The sequence below is a fragment of the Nesoenas mayeri genome (genome assembly GCF_963082525.1).
Source record: "Nesoenas mayeri genome assembly, chromosome: 12".
Lineage (NCBI taxonomy): Eukaryota > Metazoa > Chordata > Aves > Columbiformes > Columbidae > Nesoenas > Nesoenas mayeri.
Genome location: NC_137547.1, coordinates 14,975,735 through 14,988,201, shown reverse-complemented (window position 1 = coordinate 14,988,201; position 12,467 = coordinate 14,975,735). Strand labels below are relative to the sequence as shown.

Here is a 12,467-nt window from a genome sequence, read left to right as displayed (position 1 = left end):
ATCAAAGTCAACAAAAATGAATTTTGCTTCTTCTTGTTTTCTGTTCGAAACAGAATTGGAATTCACCGTATTATGGACTTCCTCTTTGTATTGTTTTAATATGTTATTTTATCCTTGGTCTGTGAATTAATTTTCAGGGTGTCATATATCTGCTTATATAACATATTTTAAACTTCATTTTAAGCTCTGCAGTCTATCAACCAGGAAATTCTTTACCAGCTACACTAAATTTGCTATAAATCAGCTAATTTTACTGACAAGGTGTGGATTTAAGTAGCTTTATTTCTATGTTCCTTTAAATTACAAGTTTTGGTGTTTTCATAGGTAGAGGATGACAGAGAAAGGGTAGAATTTTTAAATCCTAGCTCTTATGGTTGTCTTATATTTTAACAGGCCAAATTAATCCTTGATGTCACTCAAGAGGAGTCAAATTGCATACAGCTGCTTCTTATTTTTCTTATTGGAATGGAGTTTCTACTGAACCTCTTCCCAACAAACTGTTCATCTTGCAAAAAGACCAAAAGTCCCAGCTCAGTCTTCTTAACTGTGTTACTGCTTTGTCTGTACTGCAGCCCCAGTTGAACATGCGGGGTGTCCTGCTGCTCGATTGCCTGCCTGTGGCAACGTGCTAGCGCTGCAGATGTCCAGACCCCTTTAGCATCCGGGCATCGGTCCTTACAGAGCACCTCTACTAAAGAAACAGCATCTTTCCACCTGTGTACTAACATTGGTTTGGTTCTCTTTTTCAGGAAGGACACTGTGATTATATATTTTTCTGGCTCAGCTGGGAAAGTTGCAAGGTGAGAAACTACACTGGGGGTTACACTGATTCAAACCATCATTTTGGTGTCGCTATAAACCACTCCAGCAACAGAACTGGTTGCCTGTGCCCTTGCATCTGGCAGAGCTGCATCCACCTGGGTGAGGAGAAAGATAACCAAAATACCTGGTCTTCGCACAGACCTAACAGCCAGTTCCACAAAGGCAACGCCTTACTGCCTGTGTAAGCTTGAAATGCTGTGTTCCGATTGCAAAAGTACTGCTGCTGAAGCCAGTGGACAGTTGAATGTGACAATAAATGAAGGAAAAGCCTTTCCTCCTTTCCTGGCTGGCTCCTGACTTCTCCCTTCTTGTGCATACTTTTGAAGGAGAGTGGATTTGGCCTTAAGATACTACAGAGCAATCTCTTGTTTCCTGATAGGGAGCTCACTGTGTTGTGCATTCCTCAAGGGACCTCACGATATTTGGCATGTGTGTGTGAAGGCTGAGCCAGCTGGAAATGGTTCCCGTTCAGGTGCCTGAACATCCATCTCTGCTGGTGTGGGCAGCCTGGCACGTGTGGGTGTGTTTATCCCTTTCTGTCGTGGCACAATCCCATGTGAAAGCAAAACACCCTCTATCTTAGTAGTGCCCTCGAACTGAAGTCCAGTTATAAAGTTGATTCAAATATGCAGTGAAGTCCTGTGTGGAGACCCACTGTGCTCCCATCTCCTGATAGAGTCTTCTGGCTGTTGAAGATCACTTGACCTTGCATAGAATGGTTAGACAGAACACAAACCTTGTGGCTTTTTGAGAAAACTTCCAGAAAATACTAACCAGCTCCCCCAGGTCTTCATATTTTGTGGAGGCATATTAAAGGCCAAATATTTTGCTTTCTTGCAGATCTTTGGATTTGGGGTGGGAAGAGAATACGGACCATGCAATTCCAACCAGACGTGTGAAGTTATGGTAAGAGAGGCATTGAAATTCTTGCCAGTGAATGTGATTTGTATGTGACAGGTACTACAGAAGGACAAGAATAGCAGCTGTGTTGGTCCTTAAGGACAGGGGAGATTTCCACATATGATAAAGTTTGAAATACACCTGAATCAGTAAATAAAAGTAACAACAGAAAACCCTATCTGGCCCAGCCAATGGCTTTATTTATTGTGTGTTGGGCTCTACAGCCCCGGAGAGGCAGAGTTCCCTTGATAATGCCCATCTTGCCAAATGTTCTTATAGCTACCAAAGGCATGAGCCATATAGTTTTCTTTCTTGCCTGGACTCCAGAAGAGGGCAGTGGCTTTCTCAAAGTAGGAGAATTCAGACATGTTATCTGAGCATGTTAAGGTTGGGAAATGTCTCTTCTTTAGCTTCTTCTCTTTCCCGTGCTACTCTGCACAGCAGGAACCATTATATCCATCCCGTTCTCGTGGATGACAGTGCCAGGTGGTTCTGACACAAAGTGTTGTGCTTGCACAGCACTCTGCAAGTGCATCCCTCTGTGCTCCTTTTGCAGCCACGGAGAGAGTAATATGCCCAGGACTGTGTGGTAGAGCAGAGCGTAAAACCTCCCTGAGTACCTCTGTGTGTGCTCCCTTGGAGAGAGACACCAGAAGTGCATGGGCCCCACTGTCTCGTCGTTAACCCTTCCTGTTCACAGCTTGCAGGATTGCAGCTTGTCTCCCCAACATGCCAAGGAGGTGGTTGCCATTCTCCAGAGCTGTCCCTGTCTTTCTGAAGTGGAGTAAGTGCCTCCTTTCCTTCCCATTGAGTGGCTGGTGGGGAGCAGGGGATGGTATGTGTAGAGGGCAGTGAGGCATGGGACCTGACCTCAAAGAAGGAGCCCCAGCACTGTGTTATGTCTGGTGGGATCCTGGTTGGGGATTTTTGGTGAGGTTCAGCAGGAAATAAATGCTGAGCAACCTTTGATTCCTGTGACAAGTGCAGCCTCTGGCTCCCTGAGACCGTAACCCCCATGTCCTAGGGATAATACTCTTTGTCTCAAGTTGCTCCACGCAGAGATAAGCAGGGAAGATTGATGTGGGACAGAAGAAAAATCCAGATTAAAAAAAAGCAATTGTAGGAAAGGGAAAACAAGAAGATTTTGAGGGCTTTGTTGTTTATACTGTTCAAAACATTCCCCACTAACTGGAAAATGCCTCAGTTTATCAGATAACAAGCTTGGAGATGAAGGCTGCATTTGCCTGCTAGAAAGCCTCCCTTGGATATCCATTTCAAAGCAGCTGGAGTAAGTGTTACCTTGTACAAAACCAAACTGTCCTCTTTTCTTGAGCTCAGCAAGGACTGTGCAGCCATGCAGCACATCGATGGCCACGTCCACTAGGACAGTCCTGTGGGATTTCGGTGACCATTAATTGCCTTTTTTCTCTTTCTTAGTCTCAGTCAAAACTGCCTCTCTGTTAATGGCATTTGTAGTCTGTTGAAGTCTGTAAATACCTGCCAGAAGATGGTGGAGGTACAAGTCAGGTATGTAGGTCTTGAATTATTCCTGAGTTAAACTCCAATATACAAGTCTGAGAGTTACATTCTGAGATTTTTGTTGAGTCACCTCAGAAGTGGGGTGGGTGAGGAACGTGTCCAAAGATGATTACTCAAATGGACACTGAGAAGGTATGGAACTGTGTCGTTTCATGTGTGGAGGCAGTTTTTTAAACTCTTTACTGCTCTCTGCCCTGAGAAGTTTTGGAGAGAGTGTGGAGTATGAGAATGGGTGACATCTCCTGGAATGGAGCTGCAAGGTCTCTATTACTTTGCCTCAGAAACACCCTGGAGTTCAAGTGTGACAATTTTGTCTGCACTTTCTCTGATGGTTCAGAGAGATTGGGTCATCTGCTATTTCATAGTTTGATCCAAACACAGTTTAAAACTAATGGAGATTATTTTTTGCTTACTGTGGGAGTGTTTTAAGTGGTTGGTGTAATCAGTTTTGCAGAGCAAAATCAAGCATTCTTAAAACAAGAAGTCCTGTAAATAGCCTAAATGTAACATTGATTGATGCCTTCTCTTCTTCACAGCCTTTGTCGTGAGACTGCAGTCCTGAGGTTTACTGAAGACCGAGAGTTTGCTTCACATCCTCCCAGGTAGAACGTGTGTGCACAAGTGGTGTTTCCTCAGCACCTCATTTAGTACTTGCATCCTGTTTAAGTACCAAGGGTAACATTTTATCTCTTGCGCCCACCCCGAATCTAAATGTGGTACTTTGTCCTGGTTTTCTTAGCACTTTGGAAGTTCTCCACTACCTTCTATAGTGCTTGGTTATGTTTTATGTCTCTAGGGGTTATTTCAACCTGCAACATCCTAAGCAAAGCAGGCTGTTTAACGATAGCTGTGCTAGTGAATAGTGAAGTGTAAAGAACCAAGTGAACCACCTCCAAACCAAATTCCAAAAAGATTCACAGATCCCTGCGTGTTTAAAACCATTTAGTTCACTACACTGTGCGTTCTGCTACTCCTAAATCAAATTAAATTTGGAGTTTTATTTTTTCCCCTTAGAAAATTATGGGTCAAACCAGCTCAGTTCAAATGTTTTGAGAAATAGCTTCGTGTTGCTTCTGGAGCTGTAGGTTCATTTATTTATTCCCTTGTTCTCCATGGACTGAGCCCAGTGTAAAATAGCATTTCCCGCAGCACACGTGCATCCCACCTCATAGCTGTGGAGGAACAGCAAGGCTGTCATGGGACGTGACCCTGTTGTTGGGGATGTGCTTGAAAGAGAGTGGCAGCCTCACATGGCCTGTGACTCCTTTAAGGCACCAGATGACATTTCAGACTCAGATATTTTAGGATTTGGGTGTTCCATTTATTTATATATAGTCAGTTTTTTTCCACATACATGGACTCTTTTCACAAAACATGTTTAGACAAAAAAAAAACTCCATCAAACTGTAGCTTAGAAGAGAAATCTGTCTTTTCCCCTTCTTCCCAGTTGCTTGCATGCTCAAGTATTTGGTTAATCACTGAAAGAAAGAAGAGTTTGCTGTTGGCAAGATATGGGTGTGGGCTAGAGCCAGGGTAGCCCCAGGGAGCTGACAAATTGCTGAAGTGTGTTTTACTTTTGTCTGATTTTGTGCTCACGTACTAGGGAAGATCCTGTGTTCTCTACTGATGGCCAACAGCATGGAGAGGAAAACCAGACACCTACTGCTTCTAAAAAAATAAGGTACCATGGCACATTTTCAGTGTATTTTGTACATGTCCTATCTGTGGATCCTGTAGCTTATGTGACCTGCGTGTCCGAGGTGAATCAAGATTATCAGTTGCTGCAGACAGAAAAAATAAGCAAGATATGTCAAGGGGATTTTTATTTCATTATCATCTCCTTGTTTATTTTCTGGTTTTCTGAAGGAGTGACGTTTACAATCTTGTTTGCAATCATGCAGACCTGGACTGTTGGTTTCTCTTTCCCCTCCTAGACTGACAGATGGTCATTTTCAAGCCTATGACCTGGAGAAGCTGTGTGCAGTCCTTAAGGAATGTAGCAGCATCTCTGAGCTGGAGTGAGTCCTTAACGCTTATGGTCTTTATCTGCATTTTTTTTTATATATTGAGAAAATGCAATTTGTTTGTTCTGCAGTGTTGTATGGAGAATGTGGTAGAGAAGTAGCTTTATGAAAGACATAGCTTTACATGGGCTAATACCCTTTACCATAGAGGCACGCAGTTCTAGTGCTCTCTTAGGGCAAAAGTTGCAGGACATAACTCTAGAAAGAGGGTGTTTGACCACTTGCCCTGACTTCAGGTATTACAAAAGCTGTAAAACCTTACACTGTAATTTTTGCCTTTGGACCATTTGGGAGCAAAGCTGCAAAACATGAAGAGTCCCACCTAAAGGGGCGGTGGCAAAGCCTATGTTTTCACTGGTGATCCTACACACAGTGTGCAAGGACTTCCAGCACCAAAGCACTTTCTTCTGTTAGCGTGTGGGGAGTCATTCTGTTTGGTAACACCAAGGGTGAGCAGACCCAGGCGTGAGGGAAAGGCTGGTGAATGCACCCCCACATCTGGGTTTTGAGGACAGAACAAGGACCAGCACAAACGTGTACCCTGTGTACCATCCCCTGAGGGCTGGCAGCCTGTGGAAGAGATTTTTAGCCTTTATTCTTAAGCAATCATGTCCTTTGATCTCCCATCAGCCATAGCCTATTGTAATCCTTAGGCTTAGTCCTAAATCAGAGGACTAACACGTTGCTCCTCTCTTGGGCCTGTCCAGGTTGATAATTTTTCAGAGCTGTGGACTTCAGGTCTCTAATAACTGCATTGAAAAAGCAGTCAGTCCAGAGGGGTCACTTGATGAACTTGAGAAAAGGATGAGCCCTGAGCTAGATCTCTGACTGTCTTATGTTGGGTAATTCCAGTCTCTGGTTTCCTTGTCAGTGGAGAGAGGTAGCACATGAGTTGTTTGGGTTAGAGTGCCTGTGTTCTGCTTTCAGAGCTCTCGTTACTAAAAGCTGATTGTGCCTATTGTTTTGTTTGGGGTTTTTTTTCTATGAAAATTAAATGCCCTTCTTTAAATCCTAGCCTATCACATAATTTTCTGGGAGACGAGGGACTTTTGCAGCTGTTTCAATTCCTCACGAATTTGAAGATGTTACGTTCTCTCAAGTGAGTCCCTCTTCTTTCCCTTACTCATGGGTGGGTTTTTGTGGGAGTGTTGGGTGTGGAGGCACTGTCCACGTTTGAGAAGGGCTCTTCAGGATCAAGTGCTGTTGTATTCTGTGTCTGTTGAGGATGGATGCACTGTGCTGTCTGGTCTGTCCCACCTCTAGTCCAGAACAGGTTGACTTCACTTGAAGCTGGATTGAGATCAGTGCCTGAGAGCTTCTGTCCTCAGTTCTCCGTGAAGGAGACAGGTGATCTCGTGTGCAGGGATGGTGCCTGGTTTCTAAAACATCCTGAGATCTTTAGCAGGCTGCTGATTTTTTTCCTCTCCTGGTTCCTCATTGGGAGGGAGAGCAGTCCTGTCCTTCCTCTCCTGAGGTGGGCACCTTTGGAAGATAAATGCTGGGGAGCTACAGCTTCAGCAGTGGAGTCTGAATTGAACTGCAATGGTTGGCTTATGTTTATCTGGGTGTTTTTCCTGGCAACCCCATTGCAACTGCAGTGTGCAGGACTGTGGCTTAAGGAGTGTAGCACAATTCTGCTTTATTGAAAGTTATATTTACTGTTCCAGTTCGATTAATTGAACTATTCTTGAGCCAAGACTGTTCCAGTTACTGACAGACTTCAGCATCTCTTCACAACAATGCAGAGAAACACACTGCTGTTATTTATCTGTTAAGTTGGTTGGTTACTTTTTTATCGCAACATCAAGTACACTGTCCACAGTCACACTGGACGCTGTGATAGACCTAATAGACCTGAGCATGATCTTAGTTAGTGTGGGATTTGTACTGCCCCAGCTGTACTCACAGTCAGTGAGTTGGTTTTGCCTTACATCGATGTCTTGAAATGCAAGGAATTCCATTTAACCATCAGAAAAAGCTTGTGTGGTAAGGATGGTCAATTACTAGAACAGGTTGCCCAGAGACATTGTGGATTCTCCATCTTTGGAGATATTCAAAACCCAGTCTGCTCTAGTGTAACCCTCTTCTGAGCAGGAGAATTTATCAGTTAATCTCCAGAGCTCCGTTCCAGCCTCAATTATTCTGTGATTCTCTGAACTCTAGGAGTGAGAGGTGAATTTAAAAAATGCTGAAGTGAGTTGTGTTTGCAGAACTGTAGTTGGAAACACAGGCAGAGGGTGGCAAAGAAGCATTTTCTGAGAGCGTTGGACAAGGATTGCTATTATTAGGTGATGCAGTATAAATTATTAGTTGTTTTTCTTGCAGCAGCTGATGTCATCTCTTCTTCCTGTAGGTTTAATGACAACCAGATCTCTCTGAACTCTGTGTTTTTCTTAGCTCAGTCCTTATGTACATTGGAACACATTAAAACAATGAACATCAGGTATGTCTAGAAGTACTTTTCCCATTTTTTGCTATTTAAGACCTCAAGCTCTGTTTTTTGAGGTGTTATAGAGGAGCACGTGTCTTCAAACTCCACCCTAATTATGTTCTTTTCTGCTTACAGCTTAGGACACACACAGGTGATTCACCTAACATTTTGGGAAAGGACCAGGTAAAATCATACCCACTCATCCAAGCCTTTCAAACTCGTTATGAAATCTCAAATAGATGGTGATGTGTGAGTCTGTGAGGTGTGCCAATTAAAGAGCCATTTGGCTCATAGCTCTAGTCAGGGTGGTAGAAGCGGGACGAGGTGTTTCATGGCTGATTGAGGGTATGGAGCAGACGGCAGCATCCCACTGCCGACTGGGGCTGCAGTCATCTCCCTTCTGGACCAGGGCAGAGCAAATGCCCAAAGTGCTGAGTGGATGCAGAGCTCTCTGGGGGCTGGAAGAGGGATAATAAGGCCCTTTCTTTTCTGGAGATGACGTGGACCTTGTTCTGGCAGGTGGTGAGAGAAGGCAGACTGGAGCACGAAGCGACTGCCACCACCTCACGCCCTTTCCCAGCTGCAGCACAGGGACTCAATGACATGGGGGCAATAACATCGGCACAACTCACGGGATAAACTGTTCTTTCCCCAGGGCCAGAAGTACCATCAGGTGGAAAAGCAGTTTCCTGGCGCATCCCAAGCACATAGCAAATGGACAGTGCTTTCGGTACGGCATCTCCAGCTTCCTTTTGTCACCCAGTGGTGTAGGGAGACTTGGTTACAAGGGTCTTGGCTGGTGTAATTTGACAAAGCCATAAAGAGATTGGGCCAGCTGGCATCAACCCAGGTGCTTGTGCCTTGTGGTCACTGGAGGGGCACAGTGATATGCCAGAGGTGACTGGGTGAATAATATACCCTCTTGGGACAGACTTGGGATGTCCACTGCTACAGCCATATATATGAAAATAAATAGTGTGTCTTATACTTGGCTAGGCTCGTAGGGATTGTCTTGCTTTCCTGCAGGGGAAGCTCCAACCCATAAATAATGAGATACAGATCTGACTGGCTACTGCACTCATCCCATGGACATCTGCAAGTTTGTCACCCAGGAAGGTTTCTGCGATTTCCCTCTTTGAGAAGGAGATAGGAGGCACCATTCCTAACCTTGCTCTGGGAAAGCTGAGACAGTGCTGAGCAGGGAAAGATGCTGTCCAGTCTCCCGAAACAGTTTAAGTACCAATGATGTGGCTTAGGGAGACAACATCCGAAGTAACATGGCATTATATTTTGGTGAACTGGCTCTCTTGAATGAACTCAGAGCTGGTGAAGTCATCTGTTTGTCACAGGTTTTGACTTCTCAGTCCTAGATTGTGGGTAGCAAAATATATGTAGTGGAAGCGAGAGGGTTGCTATGGGTCTCATCTGAAGATATGAGGCTTTGGGACATGAAGGGAGTGTTGCCACACTGTGGTCATGGGAAATGTTTTGCTTTGTTTGCTTCAGTCTCAGGGACTGCAGACTGGCTCCAGAGGACGTGACCAAGCTGTGCCAGATCCTGGCTCAGTGTCCCCAGCTGACAGAAATTGAGTAAGTATTGCGCATTTGTCAACCCTGTCTGTCTGTCTGTCTCCCCATCTCCCCAGCCTGCAGATACAGAGTTGGTGCTCAGGTTAGCAACCAGTGTAAATCATCTGTTGTCCCACCAGAGCCTCCTAGAAGCCCCTGCAAAACTTGCCCCAGATGCTTAGATAAACCCACACCTTCCACTGCCTTCTCTGTTTCAGAGTTTGGCCTCTCCAAAGTCTACTATGTCTACATGTAAAGGCTCCAGAAAACATATGTGCTCTGTGTGTATTGTCATCTCTTCCTCAAGGCCCCAGCTTGTGGTATAGCTGGAGCAAGAGCACCCAGCAACCACTCCTGAATTGCTGCTCACTCCAGGCAGGAGCTGGGTGCCAACACAATTAGAATAATACCAATTGGAACAAAAAGTGAGTTAATAACAAATAAAAATAACATAATGCGCATATTGTATGCACAAAATAAAACAGTAGCATGATTTATAAACTTACAGTAGTAGAAAAGTAAGTCTTTTAAACCTGGAATGTCAATTTGCTATAGGATGTAGAGAAACACAAAGATCAGCCTATGAGGACTAAATCTTACCCAACTTTCAGGACATTTCTGGACAGAAATTTGCCTGTAACACCCCCATGCAAATATGTGTGTGCGTGTCCGTGTAGATTTTATAGAAATACTTTCAGATTGTACCAGTTTTGCTTAGAATTTTTTTCCTTTCATGTTTTTTAGTCTGTGTGGAAATTCATTGAGTGATCAGAGCATTGAGAGATTGCTGAGCTTCCTGCCGTACTTCCATCATCTGACACTACTGAGGTAATATTTGGGGTCCCTGCTTGGATTGCTGCCACGAAACATTGGTTTGGAAAGTTTTAACACCACAACATGTCTCAGGAGCATTAATCAGTACTTGCAGATTAATAAGCTAGGCAAAGAAAATGCAGAAACTCTTTCACACCCATTCCTGTCTTGTTTCTAGAACCAAAGCAGCACTGAACTATTTTTTCTTTGATGATGTATAGAGAAAAAAAATAAGACAGGAGGAAAAATACCCACTCTAGGCATAGCATCTCAGATAATCCTCACTTAGCAGGTCCCATGGAACATGGCTAGCAGCATCCATAGCAGATGTGGGACTTGTTGGTTGACACATGGTGACAGCACAGCACTCATGTGCGTGGTCAGCATCTCACAGCTCTGCCCCTGCAGGGATCTGGCATCCCGCCACACTCAACACCAGAGGTGTTTCATGGCAGCAGATCAGCCATTTAGCCTGGGAATTCAGGCTGGAGAGGTGCTGTCAGGGGCTAGTGCATTCCCACTATGTGGACAAAAAGCCCAGAAGCAATGTGGCTACCATCTTCAAGGGGCTGTAATGTGGAGGAGCTACAGTGTCTCGAGAGTTTGAATTCGCTCACTCAGGAGGTTGCTTCCAGTCTGGGGTGTCTCTAGTCCAGTTGCCCACCCTTTACCACCTGGAGAGGAGTTGTTCAGTGTAAACCTTTGGTCTGTACTCCCTGTTTAGTTAAAGGGGACTAAAGGAAACTCTCCTTTAGTTAATGGAACCCTGGGTGCCAATGCTCAAAACTTTAGATCCTTGTTCACTGATCTGGAGTTAAATGGAGTAGATCCAGCCTCTTGCATCTCAAAGTAAACAACAGGAAAATTCAGTTGTGTGTATTGGAGCCATTCTTCTTAGGAGCTGATTTCATTGTTCTTTCCTCTCCTTTTCAGTATTAGGAATAATGCATTTTCCTCACGTTGCACTGTCTTACTCATCAACTCCATCAACCTCTGTGAACGGATCAGAACGGTAGAAGTCCGGTAAGACACTCAGACTGTTTGGAGCCCAGCAGCCCAGCTTTAAAGGGACTACAAAGCTTGTCATCTTTGAAGAGCATTGCTGAAGGACTGTCTTTTGTGTTTGCTTCAGGTCAAATGAAAATGCTTTTTTACATTTCGGAACAAGCATGCGAAGCCAAAAGATATCCTGCAGGTACTGGCATACAACACTGAATCATAATTCACTTGTTTTAATTATTAGGTTTGAAACACTAATGCAGGTAGCCAGACCTCTTGTATGAAGAACTCATGGAACTTGGGCTAGTAGCTGGAGCTTTGGGGCTCAATTCAGCTGCCTAAGTGCAACTCAGTACCATTTGAGATGAGCTGGGATGGCAAGAGACCTGTGCCTTTCTTGAGTGGCCTCTGGACTACTCATGATCAGCTTGAGTGGCACCAAATTCTGCTGTACAAGTGACTGAATTGAGCCCTAGGCACCGCATTTTCCAAAGTGTACCTCAGATTCTGTGTGATAATGTCAATATGAGTGTTAGTGTGATGTGTATGTGACACGTGTCTGCACCGTCTCTGGGAGCGATGGTTGCTGGGTGCCCCTGTAAAGAACGCTGTAACACGTCTCCGGCACCAAGGAGATGGCAAAAACTGTGAAAAGATCTGTTTCCCCTCTATAATGTGGGATTTGTCATCACTAACCTCACGGAGATTGTTATGAGGAGTATCAAACACCAGTGTGGCTCAGGGTGTTCATCTTAGTGAATTCCACATGGATACTGGTGTAAAAACAAAACTGGTGATGGGCAGTTCCCTCTGCTCAGCCTGAGCCTGACTGCTGGCCGGGCTTTAACTCGTGCTGTCTTGTCCGCAGGGTGACGGGCTGTGCCATCGGTCAGGGGCAGGTAGATGAGCTCTGCAGCGTCCTGGCGCGGCGTGGGTGGCCGACTGAAGTCGAGTAAGTGGGGCTTGGGTTGTTACCGTCACCTTGAACAGGCGTCACTGAGGGAGAGCTGGGTCAACATGGTTCAGCATTGCTCGTGGTTTCCCACCCTGTCTGCGTGTACGTGTGTGCTTATGCAGACTATGCAGAAACAAAATTGATTAGTAACCATATAGGTCCTTTATAAATAGATTTTTTAAGAGGGCTTGAGCTTGGTGGGATAAATTCCTTGGGATTTTCACTCTGTGGCTGTTTTGAGGCATTTATTGTTTCATTGGAGCTGTGCTCTGAGCTAGTGTTAGGAAGTCTTCATCTGAGCTTGCTCTGGAGCTCATGCTTGAGGTGGTTTTGTAGGGCAGCAGTTTTTGTTGGACCTTTAATGGCTGAGCTGGGATTTAAGTCCAGGAATTTTGGCTTTTTTTTTTTAAAGCTT

At 44.7% G+C, this 12,467-nt stretch overlaps 1 protein-coding gene across 1 annotated transcript in view; it reads left to right on the top strand.

The window, feature by feature from the left end:
* The window catches only part of NLRC5 (NLR family CARD domain containing 5), a gene marked incomplete at its 3' end in the record, with an annotated part of 37,627 nt that overhangs the window by 9,424 nt on the left and 15,736 nt on the right, over positions 1 to 12,467 (top strand). Inside the window, 14 exon segments of the mRNA XM_080351694.1 lie at positions 750 to 800; positions 1,663 to 1,728; positions 2,423 to 2,506; positions 2,927 to 3,010; positions 3,160 to 3,249; positions 3,798 to 3,863; positions 4,865 to 4,942; positions 5,196 to 5,279; positions 6,301 to 6,384; positions 7,639 to 7,728; positions 7,852 to 7,899; positions 8,372 to 8,446; positions 9,223 to 9,306; positions 10,030 to 10,113. Coding sequence (XP_080207820.1) covers positions 750 to 800; positions 1,663 to 1,728; positions 2,423 to 2,506; positions 2,927 to 3,010; positions 3,160 to 3,249; positions 3,798 to 3,863; positions 4,865 to 4,942; positions 5,196 to 5,279; positions 6,301 to 6,384; positions 7,639 to 7,728; positions 7,852 to 7,899; positions 8,372 to 8,446; positions 9,223 to 9,306; positions 10,030 to 10,113 — 1,068 coding nt within the window.